This window comes from Juglans microcarpa x Juglans regia, chromosome 4S (assembly GCF_004785595.1).
Source record: "Juglans microcarpa x Juglans regia isolate MS1-56 chromosome 4S, Jm3101_v1.0, whole genome shotgun sequence".
NCBI lineage: Eukaryota > Viridiplantae > Streptophyta > Magnoliopsida > Fagales > Juglandaceae > Juglans > Juglans microcarpa x Juglans regia.
The window spans coordinates 1,035,084-1,056,230 of NC_054601.1; the positions used below are offsets into that span (position 1 = coordinate 1,035,084).

Sequence of the window (21,147 nt, forward strand, 5' to 3'; positions counted from 1 at the left end):
ATAGCCATTATTCATATTACTTAATTTCTATACACCAATCACTATTTATCCCCACACTCCACGTCTGACAAGTTTTTTTTATAGAATGTGAAGTATTTTTCATAAGATATAGAGTAATAAATAGCATTCCATGACAATAATTATTCTAACTATAATTGTCCATTGAGAACAGTAAGCTCATGTGAAATGAATATATCGACGTACCTCTTTTTGCAGTAAGAAACATTTTTAAAAAGCACTATTTTAGTTGAGACAGTCAGTTATGTATAAAAATAAAATAAATAAATAAATGTTACTAAAAATGATGGAAGAATTATAATTAAAAAAATTTACAAATATAAATTTTCAATTAAATAGGTATAATTACGCGTTTAAATTATGGGTGGTTTAATTTGAATTGTCGAATTCTACTTTTTTTTTTTTTTTACGAGTCATTTGTCGAATTCTTTGATTTTTCACTTCACACAACTCCAACGAACTTCAGGATTAGCATGATCTACGAAAGTTCCTGTCCTGCAGTAAGGTACTTGTTTTATACTATTAGTGTTAAGACAATCTTGATAGTATGTATAGTTCATTCGGGAACCTTGTATGCTTTTCGAGTCATTTGTTCCCACCTCATATGCAAAAGTTCATTAAAAACGATGAAGAAAAAGCCACATCTTCTGCAAGAAAAAACAAGACGGTCTTCCCGTATACTCATCGGGGCATGGCTTCAAGCGACAACACAGCCTGAACCACTTGCACTTGCTAGGAGTAAATACGAAAATAAGCACTCACATTGACAGTTAAGTGTTTGCAAGCGCAAAAATTAAAGTCCAAGGCATCTTACAACAGTGGAAGATGAAATTTGAAAAACAAAAAATCCAATATATCACACCAGATAAGAAAGGGTTGAGAAAAGAACGCACATCCAAATTTCACTCCGACATCAATTCTTCACTTGATGCAGGAAGGTAAGGTGAGACCGTGGCAAACGAAAGCCAGCACAACGTAAACAATCACTAGCAGCAGGAGTATCAGTGCAGCACTGCAAGAATATAATCAGATTCAAAAAGTATTTCATCAGTGGCTAAAAGAGTTATCCATCTCAGCAGGCAGGTAATGCTAATTCATGAAACACCACTTCTCCAAGCCGAAGGGATATATGATAATTTTCTGGCTTCATTATAGTTTAAATTTCAGATTGTGGAAAGTAGGAACAAGTAATTTAGACCGTGAAAACAAGGGTTGATTCTTGTTGGGAGTGAGTATATGCAGCTTTTTAAAATATGATTGATATCATGAATTTTTTATTTTATTTTTTTATTGGCACCGGGTGTCTAGGAACAGCATAAATCCCCCAGTCCGATGGCCCCCTAAAGATTGTTTGCACCCAAGAGGATTTGAACCTTAGACCTGGGGGAGCATACCCCCAAGCCCAAGGCCTTTACTACTTGAGCCAACCAAGTTAACTCATGATATCAACCCCTAGGGGTTGATATCATGAGTTAACTTGGCCTGAACAAAAATAATAACATATATTGGATTCTGTCATATATGCATAAACAAGCTATGCTTCATCCATATTCCCTTAATGCAATTTCTAACGCAGATACTTTAGTTCAAGAACATACGTGAGTTTGACGTTTCTCCACCACACCGTGCTTCTGAAACGACGAGCTTGCTTTCTGAAGCGAAAGGTGTTTCCTTGCATGTTTGCAGTTTTGTCAACCAGCAATTCCAGACGATCGCCTCTATCTAGAACTTTGTCAATATTCTCTATCATGACATTTCGCACCTACTCAAACATAATTTTGCAAAACTGGGGGGATCAATAGTCTTTCAAAGACAAAAAAGTCAGGAACTCGGGAACTGTAAGATTATACAAACCATTACGGTTTTTGGTCCTTTATTATAAATCATTACATTTTAATTATACTCAACAAAAAAAGTACTATAGTTCATTTAATGATTTATTATTCATAAAAAAATAAATCATTAAATTTGAGCAGCAGGTTAAGGTTGAAGGAAAAACACACGATTTAACACACAACCTCCCCCTGAATTAAACATTTTTTTGCCATAATGGTTCAGTTCTTTTGAGTAGTATCCTGGATGTAGAAATAGAAGAAGTCAGACTCCCTCTCCATCAAAAGAACTGATATTATGAAGGATATAACACATAAAATAAAGAATTAACCAAATTTGCCCGATGTGGCAGCAATCAATAAAGCCACATAAGCAAATATATACAACCTATAGAAAAGTGGGCTAATCCAACCAATCTTGCTTGCACATTGGAAAGAGCCACTGATTTATCTCTCCATCGAATCAAATTAACCAAAGGTGTGCCTTCCTGAACCCACGCTAAAGTTTCAATCAATTCTTGCCATATCCATTCCAGGAAATTAAGAACATAAATCCAATAGTGCAAACAAGATGTCCAAATAAGAACATCCACACCCAAACTGATAAACTATTCATACCAAAAGCTATGCCAAAAGGGTTATATCCATTGATAAGTTGTGAGGAGTTTAATCATAGATAATCTTTTAACCGTCCCAAGGATAATGTTATACACCGAGCAACAATAACTAACTGAGTACATTCATTTTTCAAGCAAAGAGACTCGTATGCAATGAAATCATGCATCCGAATTACTTTGTCAGCTATAAAGGACCAGCAGAAAGCCCAAAGTACTAAGTATTTCTTCAAAGAGAACTTACACGGGCAGGAAACTAAACAACGTTGAAATCATAGTTAATGACAACTGGCAAGCATTCAAAACTTACCTGACTCATTTCACCTTTTAGTCGATTTATCCTATCAGCGTTCGGGTCGTTCGAGTAGTATTCCATTTGCTGGCTCAAAACCCTTGAGAATTCATCATTCATGGCATAAGCATGGGCCGAAAGAACTGCACGGCCGTAAGTCCTCACAAATCTCTGATGAATGTCTTCGAGAAACGCAAATGGTAGTCTTCCTGCACATAACATTGTCTGTGCTTTAAGATCTCTACCATATTCCACTCCAGATGCAACAAACACGAGCAATATTTCATTTTTCTAAAAACAGAGAATTTGGGATAAAACATCAAATTAATTATTCATGGAAACGAAACCCTAACGTCATTAAGCACATATACAAACACAAACATCGTTAAATTTGTGAGAAAATACCGAATTTACAATTTCAGACACAAAATGAAATGAAATCAATATCAAATTCGATTTACTAGGAACTCGATCGAAGTCGGAGACCACTGGATGAGATAAGTAAAAGAAACAAAGACAGAAGGGGGCGAGTGTCTAACTTCCGGCGTTCTCGTCGGCCATACAGAGGACGGTGAGGCCATCGGTGCGCTTGACGTGGAAGATGTAGCGGTCCTGAGAGTATGACACGTGGGTGTCGGTGTTTCCCGGTATCTTCTCCAGTATCTGCCGCGCGATCACGCTGGCGTTGGTAGACGTGGCGCTGAACTCCGCCAGCACCAGCGATCCCCTTGCCACCAGAGCGTAGAGTATCGCCATCCCCCACCAAAGATCCTCCTCCCTCTCTCTATATCTCTCTCTCTAAAAAAATTTCCTCAATTTTAGAAATGGTGATGCGATTCCCTCTCCGTAAACTACTCCTAATAATATAAATTAAATATTACGGGAGCTATATCAAATTATCAACAGCAAGAATCTATTCCTTCCTCGAAATTCTATGTCTCACAAGCAGCCGGGATTCTTCCACTCGGTCTCTCCTCTATCCCTCTCTCTCTCTCCCTCGATACATACGACTGTCGAGCTGGAAAAGGTTTTCTTTTCGACTTGCCTTGCCCCATAAGACATACGACGTGTTTAGGACATAGTAGAAAGACATCAATATGTATGTTATCTTGTATGTTATGAATACGACGTGTTTCAATCTACTAATTTGTATGTTATCTTGTTTAAGACATCAATATGTATTATCCTTTCATTTTATTTTTGGAAAATGCTAATTTGTTGGTATATTTTAATTCTTTTTTTAAAATGTTTAAAAAATTGTCTATTAGTAAATTTGTGTACTTATTTTTTTTTAATGTTTAAACAATATTTGAGAAAAATAAAATAAAAGAAAAAATAGATCTATCATCTGTTTTCTTCTCATCTCATGCTGTGACATTAGATAATAGATTTACAAGTGAAATATAATAAATAATCTTTAACTATCTAATGTCACATCATAAGATGATGGAAGATGATAAAAATTGAGATGATGAGTAGTATTATTTAAAATAAAATCACACAAAGAACATGCCTAGAAAAATATATTATTCCTGGTTAAGACATATAAAAAGTTTTATTTTTATTAAAATACAAAGAAGTTTATCATAAAAATCTTGCTCAAAATATTTAATTCTACACGAGTGTCACAACTCACAACCCACTATTTAGTAATTAGGTATGTTTTACAAGTTATTAATTGGCGGAGATCCTTTGGGGTGGTTCAGTTTTGGGTTGATGGTGTGTTTATATTTAGTTTTTGTTACCTTTAAAAATCATAAAATAAATGTTATTGTTATTTTTATTTAGTAATGTTACTCATCGTCTCAATTTTTATTATTTTCTCATCATCTCGTAATGTGATATTAGATAATTGAATACTATTTATTGTATTTCATATCGTGAGATGATAAGAGAATAGTGAGAAAATGAGAGATGAATAGATTTTTTAGTTTTTATTTGAATAATATTAAATATGATTTTAGAGTACGTAAGTAGCGCATATTTTATTTGTAAAAAAAATAAGACTATCAAAAACTAGATTTTTCATGTGAGCTTACAATTTCGTCTTACTTTTGTGTAAAAAAGGTGGACATATTTAACACACTCTAGAATTAGACAAACTATTTTTTCTTACATGTTTAAAGAATGGATTAAAGAAATTTGACCCTCAAATATCTCAATCTCATACTTAAATGGATAAAGTTTTCATTAGTCATGAATCATCACTTTAAAGACATTTAACTGAAATGGGAAGCGAGAGAAATGATGAAAAAAGTGAAAAAGAAAAAACGTGAGGGTATTAACAAAATCAAAAGAATAAACATAAAAAGTATTGCACGTGGCGTGGGCACTGGTCTATTATTATTATTAATTATTATTATTTTATTACCGATGTCGTCTATTCACGTGTGATTTAATTCTCTAATAGCACTCTCATTGAATTAGTTAAAATTTAAATCTATTAAAGATTTAGTTATTAAACCATAAAATGTGATCACATTAAAATAGCTAAATTTCAGCTACAGTCACTTCTAAAATTATTTCTAAATTTAAAATGAACTATTTATTTATCAAATATATTTTATATTAATTATTTCTCTCTCCCTTTTATATAAATTATTTATCTATTCCTTTTAAATGACAATTGAAAAAATATAATTAGAATATCATTACTAATTAATATATAATATCATGAATAATAAAATATGATAAAATAAAATAAATTCATAATTAAAAAAATTAAAATATTTTTGAAATTATTAATTACTTATTACTATATAATGAATAAATGAATAATCCAATATGGAGATTTGATGTGAATAGTTAAAGTTAAATTCATCTTATATTATTTTATTATCATATAATGAAAAAATAGTTATTCCAATATGGAGACTTATTTGTATAGAATAGTTAAAAGTTAAATTCATCTTACATTCATAAAAAATGTACTTTAGCTTTAGCTAATCCAATACGAGTGCTCTTGTCTCTAGTTTATTTTCACAATTATTTTCAATTCATCTTATTTAATTATTATAATTTTTTTAAATTTTCACATAAAATAAAATAAATAATTCAACATTTTCAAATATTAAAATAAAAAAAAATTAAAAATATATATTTTAAAAATATATTATTTAATTTTTAATTTTAATTTCAATACAACTCATCTCATTTGTAAAAATAAACATGTCGTAAGAACAGTTGATTAAAGAATGTGATCGTGGGTTAATTCGATGAGCCGGCCCATGATCAATGGGCTCAGAAATTGTAGAAAATAAGGGATATGCTGGGCTTTTCTTTGCACAATGGGGCTCAAAGATAATATCTTTTTTTTTTTCCTACTTTTTTGTAACTTAATAATAATAATAATTTAGGTGGAGTTAAACAACGGAAATTGGTCATTTGTACACGCACATGGGTTACGCACGTGATTTTCTCAACTTTCTGTAGAGAACTCGTTAGCCTCAGCTCAGAGACAAAATAATTTTATTCATTTATTTGTATCTTTTTTTTTCTGAACAAACAAAAGAATATGATTTGGTCCGGACTCCGAACAGCAAGCTGACCAAAAAAGCTGGACCACAAACAAAATATCGATTGGGCCTTGACAGGTTAATGCGAGCCAAGCCTAATGGTAGGCTAAGCCCAGCTGACCCGGGTTGATTTTAGACCATTTCAATTCACGTTCCAATCTCCTTGAAAGTTGGAACCCGGGGGGTGTTTAAAATAGATTATTTTATTTATTTTTTCAGAAAAGCAGAATTAACGTGGATAATCCATCTTCTTACTGTGTTACAATTATAAAGATATCATATAAAGATAAATTAATATGATGACATAATTTCATATGATACTTTATATTTATTTTATAATAAAAATAAATTTACAATCTAACACCACGTCAAACCACATTGATGCATTTTATTTTTGTAAAAATTTTGTTGTGATTAAAACATTTATCTTTTTGAATACTTTGCTGGGATTGTTGCAATGCTGTAAAGGTCAGTTTGTATCTTCGATCGTTATCAAACCTTGGTACGTATCAATGGGAAACTTCAAGAATTAGTCAAGATCCAAGTCGACAACACAAAGCAATGTCGTCGCTTATAAGCAATTTATTCGAACTTCTGATCTTAGCGTAGAGTAGCTGCAGAGATACCTCACTGTAGCAGAACAGAACAAACCTTACTTTTGGTCATGGTCGGTGTACGTTACATGCTGATCACCCGCGTGGTCCATAGCGCCCTTGTCTCGGTTAATTTGTTGCCATTCTTCCAGTGTAAAGCCGATCGATGGATTGCTTTCCATTTCCCCAGATGCAAAGGGAGTTTGAAAGATCGCTCACATGCACAATGGCGAGATAATATTTTAGATCATCCTGATTTCCATGGGAATAAATCATGAGCAGTTTCTTGAAGAAAATTGACATGATCTCCCAGCCAGTCGGAGAAAGATTTTCCTACTGTCCAAGTAATATATATATATATATATATATATATTTACTCCTTGAGTCTTATTAGTTATAAGTAGTTTGATACACCAAAACGCATACCGATACTGATATTACTTTTTTTATTGAAAAGAAAAAAAATAAGAGAAGAAAAGGTTATCTCTCTCATCAAAATTATTTCCGTCTTTAATTTGTAATATTTCATTAAATGAATATCTTACATATTAGTATCGATGCGCGATTTAGAACGCAAACTCGCTTGCAATAAGACTTTTCCTTACTTCCAAAGTCCAAACTCAAAAGCGAAATTAGTTGTTGAAACTTATTAATGTTTGTTTAATTAATAGGAGAAGTAGTTTAATTAAGAGTGGTTTCCCATCAACACAAGCTAGCTAGCAGACATAAAATCACCATCCATCTTGATCACGAGCTAGGGCTAAAGATATTAGCAGAGCAAGACTGGTCCTTGCATGCAGTTCCATCAACACCCGGCCCGACCATGTGATCCTAACTGCGTTCCAGACCTCATTGTTTCCAATAATTGAGAAAAAAAAAAAACAAAAATATTGGGAAAAAAACAAGACAAGCCAGGAATATCAGATCAAGAGGTTCACGTTGGTTACAGTTCAAAAGCTGTAAGCCATGAGTGGTGCCTTGGGGGTACTACTGCAATTTGCTTTGGAAATTAGTTTCTCCAACCATTCAAAGGGCAGTAGTACTACTGAAAGTGAAGCAAATTAGCTAGCTAGATAAATATATAATTTGCCAGAAATTATCAGCTAGCTAGGGTAATTTTGGAAACATTTAAAATTATCGCTGTTGAAATTAGAAATTAATTATTATCAATAAAAATCCAATAATTAATTGTTAAATTATTATCAGTAATATTATATATTTTAAATACAGCTAGGGTAATTTGTCAGCTTATAGCATAGAAATTTCCAAGCGAAATTATTGCAAAAATTAATGTTGTAGAAGGAAACAAATTAGTAAAAATCTTCCATGGCATGCTGCATGCACAACATGAGATGCTGCAAGCTAGCTAGTATACAAAAAATCCAACTGTGACAATATCGTCCCTTTCTTCTGTCTTCCACTCAATCAAACTCCAAACATACGCCTCACAATTTCCTTTAAAAAAGATTCTCCCTCCGATCCACTCCAAAGAAAGGCATCCAAAGCCCTTGAATTCAGTAGTAGCTACTACTGATCTGTCTAGCTAGTTAGAGCTCCTGCAATGGCTGCTTCCAAAAAGCTCTCCGCAACCATTCTGGTCATCTCTCTCCTTTTCCAGTACGCCACATTCTCTAGCGCTTGTGGCACATGCAGGCCAAAGCCAACTCCTCCAGCAAAATGCCCCAACGACACGTTGAAGCTTGGAGTTTGCGTCGACCTTCTCGGACTTGTTAACCTTCAGATTGGATCCCCTATTTCGAGCAAGTGTTGCGCGTTGCTTGCGGGATTGGCCGATCTAGAAGCTGCTCTGTGTCTTTGCACTGCCATCAAGGCCAATGTGCTTGGAATTAACTTGAACGTGCCCCTAACGCTTAGTTTGCTTGTTAGTGCTTGCCAAAAGTCAGTTCCTCCTGGCTTCGTATGTGAATAGGGAATGCATGCATGCATGCATTAACGAGGGCAAAGCTAGCTAGCTCTATATATGGCAAGTTAGCTTAATTTTAAGGTACTGTTTCTAGTTGTTTTGCTGATCATCATATATATATATATATATATAATATGCATGCATGGCTGGGGTTTGTGGCTTGACAGAGTACGTAGTACTGCTTTGGTTTGTTAATTTTCGCTCTTAATTTCCATTTGTTTCATGTGGGACTGATGTGATTTGTTCAAATAACCAGGCAGGCCAGCAAGCTTGCTTTGCCTGAATTATGATCAGTGTTTATCAGAAATTCGTATCTTTTTTTCATGATAGTTAATTTGCGTCTTTTTGTTTGTAACGTTGTTATATTAGTAATCTGTTTGTTTTCATGCATGATATTTATTGTTAAAAAATAAATTCGTTGCGATTTTTGCTAGCTAATTCCTAAAATTTCAGTAAGCCGAACCCAATCATCATGTATATATAGTACCTGGAACTAGGGCAGATCAGTTGATCTGGACGTGGGATTTTAACAAATGAATAATTATTAATCAGTAAATTGATATGCTCGTCAAATTATCAGTTAATTAAGAAGTGCGCACTACATGAGCCACAAAAATAAATTTATACACGGATGAGGATATGATTTTATATGATCTACTTTATAATAAAAATAATTTTAATGTGATTAGTTTTATAAATTAACAATCTAATTTATCGTATTAAACCATATTAATCTATGGATTTACTTTTGTGATATATCTTTTATGTGATTAAAACATGATTTATCTTATTAGTTGTATGTTGCCATAAGCTAGGCAATAATCCAAGCCGTTAAAGAATAAAAAACCTCAAAGACGAGGGATGTATATATACGAACAAACATCTAATTAAAATAAATATGTAAAACCGGAAATAAAAATCAGCAAAGGATGAATTTTAACCGTTCAAGTTTGAAAGTGTTTCTCAACTCACGGGCTGTCTTGAAGATGATTTTGTCGATTGAAGGATAAATCAACGATTCAACAGTACTAGAAAAGATGGAAAAAAATAATAAAAATAAATAAAAGAAGAAGCCAAGAGAAAGGATGGAAAAAAACGTGTTGATGTTCCTTCTCATCCCTTTCAAGGAATGAACCACAAGTTAGATTAGAAAAATCTATTTATTATTATTTTTTTTATCATTTTATGATGTGATATATATTAAATTATAAATTTATAAATAAAATATAATAAATAATTTTTTCTCATCTAATACGATATTATAAATGAAAGAGCAGCATTTCTGATGAAGATTTGAATGGAGGCCGCACCATAGCCGCGTGATCACATGCTAGATCTGCCCCCATCGGCGTATGTTTGGCACAGTTAATACTGACGTGAGCGAGCAAGATAGGCTTTTGATTTATTGCATTTTTTTTGTAGCAGAGATCACGTGGATTGTACGTAATTAGGCAATAGGCCAACACTTCCAAGAATGTTTCATAACCCGTTTAACTTATTTAATAACTCTTCCTCGATTGTAAAGAGGCAGCTCGCGCACGCAAATCCCGGATCAGCGTAAATACCAAGATCTTCGATGATGATGAAGGCAACTTTTTCCAGTACACGTAGCGTTAATTGGGGTGCAGACCGAATAATTTGCATCACAGATCTTCCTTCTGCCATAGAGATCATGGCTGGCTTTTCCACGCATACGTACGTAGCTTTAATCATACATCACATCAATGAAACTTGTGTTATATTTTAAAAATAAACGTTATGTAATTATTTTAAAAAAATAAAAAATATGATTATTAAAATTAATTTTTTAATAATAAATTTTAATATTTTTCAAAACAATATATAACCTACTTTACGACTGGATGCAGTATACTGACATAGTTTTCGAGTGAATTGAATAAATATCTTTGCTAAAGTTAAAAAAAAAATTCCTCCTTTTGAGCTTTGATGTGATGTCTGTCCTCAGTTTGGATTGCCATTCTTGGGCTGATACGAAGGAATACAAAATCCGCTATGGTTTGAACTCTTTCTATGGGTATGGTTTTGGGCTACAAGACTAAAGAGGCTCAACGAAAACAGGTATGGGGTCGTTGACTCGGAGGAAGAACAAAAACTGTTATTGGTAGTCTTGATGATTAATGAAAGACCAACCAGTTTTTTAACGAAGCTCGATATAATGCTGAAACCTTTGTTAAAGTATATATATAGAAAAATTATATTCATTATTCTCATATACTATACAATACACTTTTTTTTCTCTTATTAAATGTGTGCTATATGAATGATAAATAGAAAAATTTAATTAGTTTAAGAAGAATAAAACTAAAAAAATTAAAAAAAAAAAAATGATGTATGGTATGTAAGGCTGTAGCAAAGCTCATATCTTATTAGTCTCTTTCGAAACTAAACTTTGTCGCCCTCGCCAATGTCAGCCTTTCCTTCTGGTCCTTCTCCCTCCAGTCCCATTCTCTGCCACACAAGCCCTCCCTCTCTCTCTCTCTCTCTCTCTCTGTGGAGCGGTCTCGGGTTTCTTCTCAAACCCACACCGTGGTCCAACTTCGTTGGAAGTTGGGAAGTACCCAAAAAGGAAATAATGAGTCCACAAAGCTGCGAATTGCCACTCTATTGATAACCGGCCCTGTGTTCAAGGACTAGGTTTCCGAGAATCACAAAATGAGCACATTCACAAGCTAAACCAGCCAACATTAACAATAATCACGGAAAATTACTCAAGACTAGCACAAGTGAATCTTTACAATTATGAACAGGCAGACATGTTTGTGTTATAGGATATATAGGCATTTGGCAGAAATATTATTTCCCATTGCACTTTTTAGCAGAACGCCAAATGCCCTTCACTAGCGAACTGACAGTTACTGACTAGCTATGCCAATCTGAATGAACTCTTTGGCAAACGTAACCAGCTTTTGGCAGATAATTTAAGCACAACAGATACGGAGCAGGCCAGACACCACCTCAGAAAAGCATATTTGCCACTTTTGGAGGGATCCACCCAGAGTTTCCAGCATTTTGACCATCCATATGTTGGCTGTTAGTTTGAATTGCACTGGCCTGTTGCTTCTTCGCATTTGACCTCCCCAGTTTCTTTTCAACAAAGATGCCCAACTTCATGGCTGTAAATAGGCCCAGTGTAATCAGAAGTGGTCTCACTGCCCAGTGAAAATCCTCAAGGTGATGATATTTCTTTACTATACCCGGGCAAGCATCAAATGTAACAATTTCTACTTCAGCTGGATCAGCCAAGAAGGTGGTCCCTTCATCTCCAAAAGTCAACATTCCTGGAAACTTGACTACAAGGCACCCGTTTGGTAGGATCCACCAAATTCTCCCTGTAGCCCAAGTCCCACTCCTTTTGTGAGGCCATTCAAATCGAGGGCTCAGAATATTGGCTCTCAGTCTAACAAACTGACCCACACAATAAAATTCTGCCATCTGGAACTCTGTAGAGCTTCCCTTCCAAAGAGTTTCCATCCCTATAAACCCAACTGCCACACTACCATCTCGATTGATACAATGAATTATACCCACTGGCGAGTGCTTCTTGTCTTCTTCTTTCAAGCGTACCCAATCCCCAGCTGCCAAGCCTAACATTACCCGCTCCAAAGTTGAGACATGAACCCTTAACGGGTCATGGATGCCATGGACCCTAACCAAAACAAAACCATCTCTATCTGTGTCACGTTCCAAACCCACTACTGTCCCTTCTGGGACATCCATGTTTTCAGGTTTGGATGAGTTCGGAGGCTTTCTGGAACGCACCATGTCGCCCACTTGCAGATGATCCTTGGCAAGGAACCACTCTGTGTAACCGGTATTACTTGATTTTTCCATGATTGACCTACTCCCAAGACCCGTCCAGCCACCATCATTGTCGAGGGCATTCTTCAAGCTGCAAATTTTGTGATCATCAACAACACAGAAGTTCAAGTACAAACAACAGATCTTGCATTTGTCCCAATCAAATTACTGCCTTATCTCAATGGGAAAGAATGAAAAGCTGAAAGATTTACTAGACTAACAGGAATATTTTCCTGGTGCATTTATTAGAATAACAAGTCTAATCTTTTCATAAATAGCATCTTTCAACAAATGTATCACTTTGCTTCTCAATAGTCCTACTGGCAGATTGATAAGCCTTACATGCTGGCAGGTCAGCAAGACAAAATGCAAGCTTGCTAGCTCCAATGTGGACAACACAGTCACTAACCATTAAGCTTCGATGCAAGTCCACAAGAAAATTAAGGAAAATAAGATATAATGTGTTGCTGTAAAGTTAAAAAGTAGCATTTGACATTAATATGAGTATTCATAATGTATAACACTATTGGAAGAACTTTGAATCATGCTATGCACTAATCAAGTACCTTGGCTCCCTATAACTCCATGTAGATACAGCCATGTTCTTTTTACATCTCAGAGGTTTGCACAAAGTAATTTGCTTCCACACCAAACTAATAATTTGATCATTTATTGGGGAAAGCTGCTTCGACAGGAATTTTTTATACAACATATCTAATAATCAAAGACTATTTCACCAAAAAAGTATGTTTCATGTGCCTGTATGAGATTGTGCCTGTGATCCAACAATCCACTCCAATTGGGGAGGAGGTTCTATTTCGCCCGAGGACTATGGCTTTAACAATGCAAATTTTCACTCAAGACTAATAAATTTGAACCCAGAAGTCCTGAATAACCAACTCATCTACACCAAGAAAAAAAAATCATAAAGTTTTAAACTAAATCAAATATAGCACAGAGCCACAGACAGGATAAAAGATGCTCTTGATTTAGTGCAGGCCATATATCACAACCAATGGGCAAGACCAAATGCAACATGACTGCTATTTTCGGCAGCTAACCTAAAGGAAACCTCATATATGAGGAGATGTGTTTATATCTGTTACTCTGTAGACAGGAAGGGAACATATAAATTTAAAAGGAGAGATACCTTTTAAACACGTGCAATATGTCTGTCATCAAAGGACGATTCCTCAAGTCATACTCAAAGCAACCAATAAGAACATGCTCCAGTAAAGGAGGGAGGCCACCAGGGATATATGGCTTTTCGTGCTTGCTGACAACTGAAAGATAAATTTCATCCACAGATCTCCCGCGCCAAGGCTGAACACCAGTTAGCATCTCAACAATGCAGCAACCAAATCCCCATGAATCAGTCTCCAAGGATATTGGACCTCTTACTTCTGGTTGCCATTGTTCTGGAGCCATATAGTTTAGTGTGCCAAGCCTGCGAGCCATATCTGAGCTTGGCAATGTAATACCAAGCAATAGATAAGGAATACCAAAATCACCAAGAATCGCTTCTTCATTTTCATTAAGGAGCACATTAGAAGGTTTAAGGTTAAGCACCAAAATCCCTTTTGAGTGCAGTTCAAGAACTCCCTGAGCCAAATAAATACCATACCTGCAACGAGTAGCATACAATCAAAATTGTACCCTCAATCCTTCGCTATTTTATGCAGTGATAGAAACACGATAAAACCCACCTCAAAACATCAGTCAACAAAAGCTTCCCCTCGCGAAGGCGAGCCATTTTGTCACCAACTGATCCCTCGTAGAATTTCATTATGATGCATATCTGTAATATATAGAAAACATCATTCTCTACCAACCTTGAAAAGTTAGACAACATAATCTCCCTACGATGCATCAAATCCAAATACAACTACGAAAAACTCAACCTTTCCACTTATAATCGAAATCCCATGCAGCCAACAAACGCCTCCAACCCCTAAACATTTGAAAAAGAAAACATCAAACTTATCCAGCACAGCCCTCGTGCGATCCTCTTTGATTGGATGTAACATCTTGACAGCCACTTCATGAAATTCGTCATAGTCTTCGGTTGACTGATGATGAGTTGCTAACCAAACATCCCCAAAAGGACCCCTCCCAATTCTGTGTCGAAGTTTCAGTTTCGCAGGTTCAATCCATGGGTTTGTCCGGCTTGATGAGGCCACCACGTTAGGGCGGTCGGGATCATCTTCAAGAAGTTCGAAATCAAAAGAAGCACCAGGTTGGGTGGGAACAATTTGTTTAGCCATTCACTCAACCTGATATAGAGCAACAAGAATTTGATTATCGAACAGTCTCAATATGATGGCAGACACAAAAATCAACAAGCACAGGACATACCCAATTAGTAATTACAGTACAAATATCAAAGCAAAAATTATATGATAAAGGAAGGAAAAGTGCAGATTCTAAAAGTTAACCGCATAAAATTTTCATCTACCTTTCTAGGAACTTATTAACGAAAAAACTTGGAGTCAATTCATACCCAGTTCATAATCACACAAAGAAATTGAAACAACACGAATTTATAAATTCACAAAATTTCTTCATCTCCTTCATTTCTTAAGTATTCTAAGGAAGTCACTAAAAACAAAACAATCGTTTCCTAAGTTACAAAGCAAAGTTTAAGGGGCAAGAGAAAGAAAAAACTTACAAAGACTAAAGTGCCGACAAATTAAGAGTCAAAATCAACAGAGAGAGAGAGAGAGAGAGAGTTGAAGGAAGGATTTAAGTTTTGGGGTTGGAATCCCAGAGGAGGGAGGGAGGGAGTTTGGGAAGTTTGGCGAAGGAAGAAACAGAGACGCATACACAACACATACATCCACTGCAAGCAAGGGACTGAAAAACTGAAAGGAACACACGTGTCCCTTAGAGAAAACAATCCGAAGAATGGAGCCTGAGAAACTGAGAGCAACATACATTGTCCTTGAGCCGGTGTCTCCTGAGGTGGGCCCCTCGTTAATAGAGCCGGATGGCATTGCGACTTTCATACTGCAGTCGCAGGCCGACCGGATCTCTTGCAATTTTTATTACAATTTTTTAGAATCTAAAATTAAAAAAGAGATAAAATCATAAACGTACAAAAGAGCGTGAAATTTTTAAATATTTAATAATATTTGTAAGATTTACTTTTATTAAGAATAATAAATAGTATGACACTTAATTTTCATATTTATCTCTATCCATTTTTAGATTTTAGTATCTTTGCATGAATTAACAATCAAAATCACCTTAAAATAAATAAATTAATCCTTGAAATAAATTATTTAATTACCTTAAAATAAATAAATAAATTATTAGTTTACTTATTATATATAACCAAGACAAAATTACACGTGTACTTGAGTGCCCTTTTCATTTTATTCTTTCCTTTTCATTTATTTTGGTTGAAACACATTACGAAAGTTACATGATTAGAATATTCGCCCTTTTTAAGATATGTGAAAAAGGTAGCTAATTAGGCAGAGGATCTTGAGTTTAATATTCACCTCCATTAAAGCGAAAGATAACAGGCATAAAATGTTATATTTTGTACAGCCGATTTTTTTAAATATAATATGTAATAAAAATTAATTGGATAAGTAGTAATAAGTCGGGAAGGCAATAACAGCTCTATTGTAATTGTTGGTAATTCACTATCAAATATGTCTATCAAATGTGCCCACTTATATATATATTTTTTATTTTTTTTAATGATTAAGAAAGTCATTATTAATGAATTTCTTTTTTTTTTTCTTAATGGTTAAGGATGTTTAAAAAATATTAAAAAAAAAAATACAAAGAACTCATTTGCACTAATGTATACATTTGGTAGACACATTTGACAAACACCCCAACATTGTCATTTATTCAATTCATCCCAAGAAGATGAGGAAGCAAAGAGTGAACGCCTTCATTCGTTTTAGGATAGGGATTGATGCAATCGGAACTTTATTATATAATTAAACGTGAATCCAACATCAAACTCTCACGGTTTATTACGTAATTATCCCTATTTTGTTTCACCTCATCATCACGTTTAGACCATCGGATATAGAAGACAATATAACTTTAGGAAAAAATTGTTGTGTTAGTTTACGTGGGGGTTTTGTCCGGAATGATAAAACTGATAATCAGAATAGAAATCTACCAAGTTACAATCTCAATCATATAAACACACAGTCCAAAATGCTATTTCATGATGCACATCAGCATAAAATTAATTTAGAACAATCATATTTAAAATCTAATTAGATAAAACAAAAACAATTTTGAAAAATATTAAAAGAAAACAAAAAAAGGGAGGGAGTGAGGTCCCCCTCTCGTGTGATGATTGTTGTCACCGAAGGAGACGGGAACACGCTTCCAGTGTTTCGGCTCGTCAAAGGGGATGGGAGCCCTTTCCCCGCATGGATGGTTGCGCACCATCCACAGGATGGTCAGGACGGTTTGTGGCTACGTCGCAGCCATCCTCGGAGGGTGAACAATTTCAAGGACTCTCACAAGTATACATTTTAAAAGTGAACAAGTGATCACGATGTTATTCAGCAAACCACATCATGGCATACGGTAATTTCCCCGCTGTGAACTACCTATTCAAACTTTTGATTGGTGTCCTGACTCTGAGCATTGGAAGATCATCCCCCATGAAGAAAAATTAACTGACATACATCGGCACAATATTTTTACTAAGAACACACTTTTGAACGTGTTAAGAATTTAAGAGTATAGCGCAAAGGAATTTGAAGAAATGGATCCTACCAAACCAATTCAAGCAGAAGCATCAATCCTTTCCCCATGTATCCTCCCAGAAGAGGGTTTTCTTCTGCAAAGCCATATAATCTTTCTAAAACCACCCACCAAACCAGTGGCAATTCCTGCAGGACAAGCCAAGCCCACAATCTTCCTCCTCCTAATAGTTGATAGCCTTGCGTTTAAGTACCACCCTCCCAGTAGGCCAGCCATCTTGGACTTGCGGTATTGAATCAAACGCCGATCCTTTTTATTGTAACGCAGGACCTCCCCCTTCTCGATATCACCGCAATCACTATCTTTCTCATCCCTCGTTTCCCCCTCTTCACTGCTTTTTACTTGCATTGCTGACCTGAAAATTTCCAATTACACCATCTACAAGTTCAACAAAAGTGAATGAAGAACCAGATTTGCTGGTGGGCACAAAAGGTTTGAAAGTACAGTACATTTTTAATTTTCTTCATATTAGCCTATAAGGATACCTGATTAAGATTTTACTTGGCCAGCACTAGTACATGTTTATTTTTTTGGATATCACGTGGGGTTTCTTAGCTTAGAGAGATAGCAAATCTCTTTTGATCTCCTTATCGTAGCTATCTGAAGAACTCTTTATCCCCAGTTAAGACAACCACATGACTAGCTGACAGGTGAAAGGGGAGGAAATTTTTCTGAGCCTGGATCAGCAGTAGTTTTTTATTTTTTAAAAGAAATGGACAACAAAAGATCGAAGCCTTTTAAAATAATTCCTATATGATGTCAATAACTGCAATAGGCAGTAGTTCCCACCAGGACAGAGTCAGCACCAAATCCCACAGTTCATAAGCTCTACAGTGACTCCCCTGACAGAGGAATAGCCTTAGATCCTTAAATTCGCAAGGATAATCCGAGTAACAAGCGCGCTCTTTATATAATGCGGGCAAAATGACAGAGGCAAGTATCGACTCTTGATCCTTGTACTACTCCATTTGAGATTTTTTACTTAAAACAGTACTAAATGCAATCAACCATTAGACCACCCAGTCCCAACCTACACAGTCCGCTGAAATATCAATCTCATGAAGCTCTATGCTTCACATATTCGAGGAAAATCATAAAGCTAAATTGTTCTATGGTATTGCTCGACCATAATGCAGCATACAAATAAATAATGAGTTTCCTAGTGCTACACTTGAGACCTGTGTAATTTGAGCCACAGGAAAGATGGGCTGTACTGGTGCCACATTTACCAGTGACAATGTCATTTCTGATTTGTGTGGACTAGTGCAGTGGATGCAAGTTCTGTTTTATATATAGACAATTATAAGAGAAATTTAATAAAAGAGCCAAGGCCATGGATAGAGCCTTACAACTTTTGCTTAGAGCCAACAACCCGTTTCTTTGCTCGCCTCTTTCTCAGGTTGTAGCCGATTGCAATATGCCGAACAAACTTAAGCTATACATATCAGAACAGGAATGATAAACTTTAAGAAAGGAGTTGACAGCGGTAAACTTCAACTTTTAAACATTTATTAAATTTATCATCACAAAGATGCAAGTTCCCGATGATAAAATAAGAAAAGTAACGAGAGAACAAATGATTCAGCCATGGAATAATAGTTGAGTTGCTGTCTTTAAGGTGATTGTCAATTTTGTCAGTTTACGAGTACGGTTAACAGAACCGGACTGAAAAAGTGAACTGGAATTCCAAGTTTAGATATAGAAGGCAATACCACCGAACTATAAGAGCTTCGCTGGTGAGATATACTATCTATTCTATGCTTAATAACTATTCTTTCATGTACTTTTATTAGAATAATTATGTAAGAAATATTCACTATATATATAAATCTGTACCAGAAAGGTCAAACCAATGGTACTAAGAACTGACTTTTTTAGGTTGATGTTCAATACAGTTCTGATAATTATGTAAGTATCGTGTGTTAGACAAGCATTTGACGTCCAATTGAAGCAATACCTATATGCTTTCACAGCTTATGTTAGTAACATATGGTAGCAACTGCTTCAATATTTCTCAGTGTGAAGACGTTGAGAAAACAAATACGATGAATTATATTCTAATTTTTCCCCAGCATATCCCCAACTTGGAAAAACTTAATAGAAGAAGAAAACTTCAATCAGTTACCCAATTGATTCCCATATAAATGATCTTTTTACAGTTTTAGTGCTTCATCACCTGATTAGAAAAAGAAAACAGTTTTAGAGTTTCATCAACATCTAAATTGCCAACCCTATGAGGAACATCTTCTAATAATAAACCAGAAGAAACCTGCCACAAACCTGATCACCATCCTTGATGCCGTAATTTCTGATAGAGTCAGTTTCTGTGACTAGCTTTTGACCATTATAGCACAAGCAGAAATGTCCCCATAGATGTGACCTCCATGAACCAGATTCAATAAGTAATTCAATGTTAGGAATACATAATAATTATCCCCATGTGCTCTGTTTGACAACCGATAAAAATGCAGGAAATGAAACGAAATTGACTTTTACTATCTTGACTTATATACATTATATGACTTCCGGCAATACAGAAGTGTTTGGTTAACTGAACTATACTTAACATCTTATATGTGCTACCTCTTTGAAGATTTTCCAGAGGCACAGAAAAACAAAATTTGAACGTCACAACAAAAATACTGGCCTGGAAAGGAAAATCTTGATCACTGTATTTGCAAAATTTATAAAAAATAATAAATGAATATACCATGAAATTTTGCACGGTCCCTTCTGTGGCATGTGACCGAAGACTGCCTCCACAGCCTGCTTGAGTTCAGCAACAGTGGCTGTCTTTTCAACTTCAATATCTGCAAAATCAAGCATATGAATAGGTTCATCTAACCCCTATATAAAACACACACACGTATATATAGAGAGGGGCGGTGAATCGAGGGGAAAATTGGAATATGTTAGGGACTTTAAACGTCAAGTCCAGCGAATATTATCGTTAAATCTAATGCTGAGAACAAAATAGTAGGAGAAGAAATGAAATTGAAATCCTGAATCAGAGGATATTTTGCCAGAAAATAGGAACCTAATATTAAACTAGTGGCGAGTTTATTCCAACTCTAGGCACCAAAACGACACAAAGCACATAATCAACTTTCTCAGCAACCAACTAGTCTACTAACAGTTTCTCTGCAACCAAACAACCGCATAGGAGAAGATAATTAAAAAAAAAAACAATTACAGAAACAAACCAGAGAGATTACCGAAGCAAGAGCCGTCCAATTTGAGCACAGAGAGCTTGAGGGGCTCCATAGGAAGCTTCCTATAGAGAGAACCCTTGCGACAAAGCCCATCGACGATCAACAAGGAAGAGATGCACAAAGCGAGAGAGCGCCGACGCCTCTCCACCGAAACACTAGGGGCAAGATCGTCCTCGTGAATTATCGGAATACTATCAACCATCCCCACTCCCAGTCGAAACATCCCCTCTCAACCCCTAGTTTCCAGGAAATAGGCACAGAGAGAGAGAGAGAGAGAGAGAGAGAGTGGGGCTTTTCTTTTTTATTTTGCGGGGTGGATTTTTGGCGGGAGCGACAGTTGAGGTTCATATATAGCTTTGAAGGGTATAATTGTCTCACGCGCCAACTGCTGAATAGGTGGATCTCTATCTCTCATCGAGACGTCAATTATATGATGTGATTGAAGATAATAAATTTAATATGAAAATTAATACTACTTTTATCACAAACAAGAAGAAACCTTCTCAATTTTAAAGATTTTTTTCAAGACGCAAATGAATATTGTCGATGGTTTGAGAAATGAAAGCACAAGCGTTGCAACAAGAT

At 35.5% G+C, this 21,147-nt stretch overlaps 4 protein-coding genes across 6 annotated transcripts; 1 reads left to right on the plus strand and 3 right to left on the minus strand.

Moving 5' to 3' along the window:
* Positions 1-666: 666 nt before the first annotated feature.
* LOC121263735 (vesicle-associated membrane protein 711) lies at positions 667-3,834 on the minus strand. Its single transcript, XM_041166799.1, has 4 exons — positions 3,296-3,834; positions 2,775-2,965; positions 1,617-1,780; positions 667-1,030 (listed from the first exon to the last, which is right to left on the minus strand). The coding sequence occupies exons 1-4, from the start codon at positions 3,510-3,512 to the stop codon at positions 940-942; spliced, it is 663 nt and encodes a 220-aa protein (XP_041022733.1). The 5' UTR covers positions 3,513-3,834; the 3' UTR covers positions 667-939.
* Positions 3,835-8,273: 4,439 nt separating this feature from the next.
* On the plus strand, positions 8,274-9,117 carry LOC121263736 (14 kDa proline-rich protein DC2.15-like). The gene has a single exon (XM_041166800.1). It carries the CDS (start codon positions 8,426-8,428, stop codon positions 8,792-8,794), a length of 369 nt encoding a protein of 122 aa, XP_041022734.1. The 5' UTR covers positions 8,274-8,425; the 3' UTR covers positions 8,795-9,117.
* Positions 9,118-11,386: 2,269 nt separating this feature from the next.
* LOC121263737 (E3 ubiquitin-protein ligase KEG-like) lies at positions 11,387-15,563 on the minus strand. 3 transcript variants are annotated; one of them, XM_041166801.1, is made up of 5 exons: positions 15,276-15,563; positions 14,509-14,880; positions 14,314-14,405; positions 13,758-14,231; positions 11,387-12,698 (listed from the first exon to the last, which is right to left on the minus strand). In XM_041166801.1, the coding sequence occupies exons 2-5, from the start codon at positions 14,869-14,871 to the stop codon at positions 11,765-11,767; spliced, it is 1,863 nt and encodes a 620-aa protein (XP_041022735.1). In that variant the 5' UTR covers positions 14,872-14,880; positions 15,276-15,563; the 3' UTR covers positions 11,387-11,764. The 3 variants fall into 3 exon arrangements, with proteins under 3 accessions (XP_041022735.1, XP_041022736.1, XP_041022737.1); XM_041166802.1 differs by lacking the exon at positions 15,276-15,563 and adding an exon at positions 15,063-15,213; XM_041166803.1 differs by lacking the exon at positions 15,276-15,563 and adding an exon at positions 15,108-15,125.
* Positions 15,564-17,274: 1,711 nt separating this feature from the next.
* Positions 17,275-21,145, minus strand: LOC121263738 (U11/U12 small nuclear ribonucleoprotein 25 kDa protein-like). Its single transcript, XM_041166804.1, has 5 exons — positions 20,566-21,145; positions 20,061-20,160; positions 19,631-19,730; positions 18,700-18,785; positions 17,275-17,705 (listed from the first exon to the last, which is right to left on the minus strand). Exons 1-5 carry the CDS (start codon positions 20,783-20,785, stop codon positions 17,372-17,374), a joined length of 840 nt encoding a protein of 279 aa, XP_041022738.1. The 5' UTR covers positions 20,786-21,145; the 3' UTR covers positions 17,275-17,371.
* Between the last annotated feature and the right edge of the window lie 2 nt (positions 21,146-21,147).

What these genes read in the sequence shown, in the direction of transcription:
- LOC121263738 (XM_041166804.1), bottom strand. Translation starts at nt 20,785, where the DNA reads ATGTTTCGACTGGGAGTGGGGATGGTTGATAGTATTCCGATAATTCAC. An exon ending in GGACCGTGCAAAATTTCATG is followed by an intron (nt 19,731 to 20,060) that starts GTATATTCATTT and finishes TGGTTCATGGAG; the next exon opens with GTCACATCTATGGGGACATT. An exon ending in GTTGGCTCTAAGCAAAAGTT is followed by an intron (nt 17,706 to 18,699) that starts GTAAGGCTCTAT and finishes GGAAATTTTCAG; the next exon opens with GTCAGCAATGCAAGTAAAAA.
- LOC121263735 (XM_041166799.1), bottom strand. Translation starts at nt 3,512, where the DNA reads ATGGCGATACTCTACGCTCTGGTGGCAAGGGGATCGCTGGTGCTGGCG. An exon ending in TAAAAGGTGAAATGAGTCAG is followed by an intron (nt 1,781 to 2,774) that starts GTAAGTTTTGAA and finishes ATGTTTGAGTAG; the next exon opens with GTGCGAAATGTCATGATAGA. An exon ending in TGGAGAAACGTCAAACTCAC is followed by an intron (nt 1,031 to 1,616) that starts GTATGTTCTTGA and finishes ATATTCTTGCAG; the next exon opens with TGCTGCACTGATACTCCTGC.
- LOC121263737 (XM_041166801.1), bottom strand. Translation starts at nt 14,871, where the DNA reads ATGGCTAAACAAATTGTTCCCACCCAACCTGGTGCTTCTTTTGATTTC. An exon ending in TTTCGATTATAAGTGGAAAG is followed by an intron (nt 14,406 to 14,508) that starts GTTGAGTTTTTC and finishes TATATATTACAG; the next exon opens with ATATGCATCATAATGAAATT. An exon ending in ATATTGCACGTGTTTAAAAG is followed by an intron (nt 12,699 to 13,757) that starts GTATCTCTCCTT and finishes CAAAATTTGCAG; the next exon opens with CTTGAAGAATGCCCTCGACA.
- LOC121263736 (XM_041166800.1), top strand. Translation starts at nt 8,426, where the DNA reads ATGGCTGCTTCCAAAAAGCTCTCCGCAACCATTCTGGTCATCTCTCTC.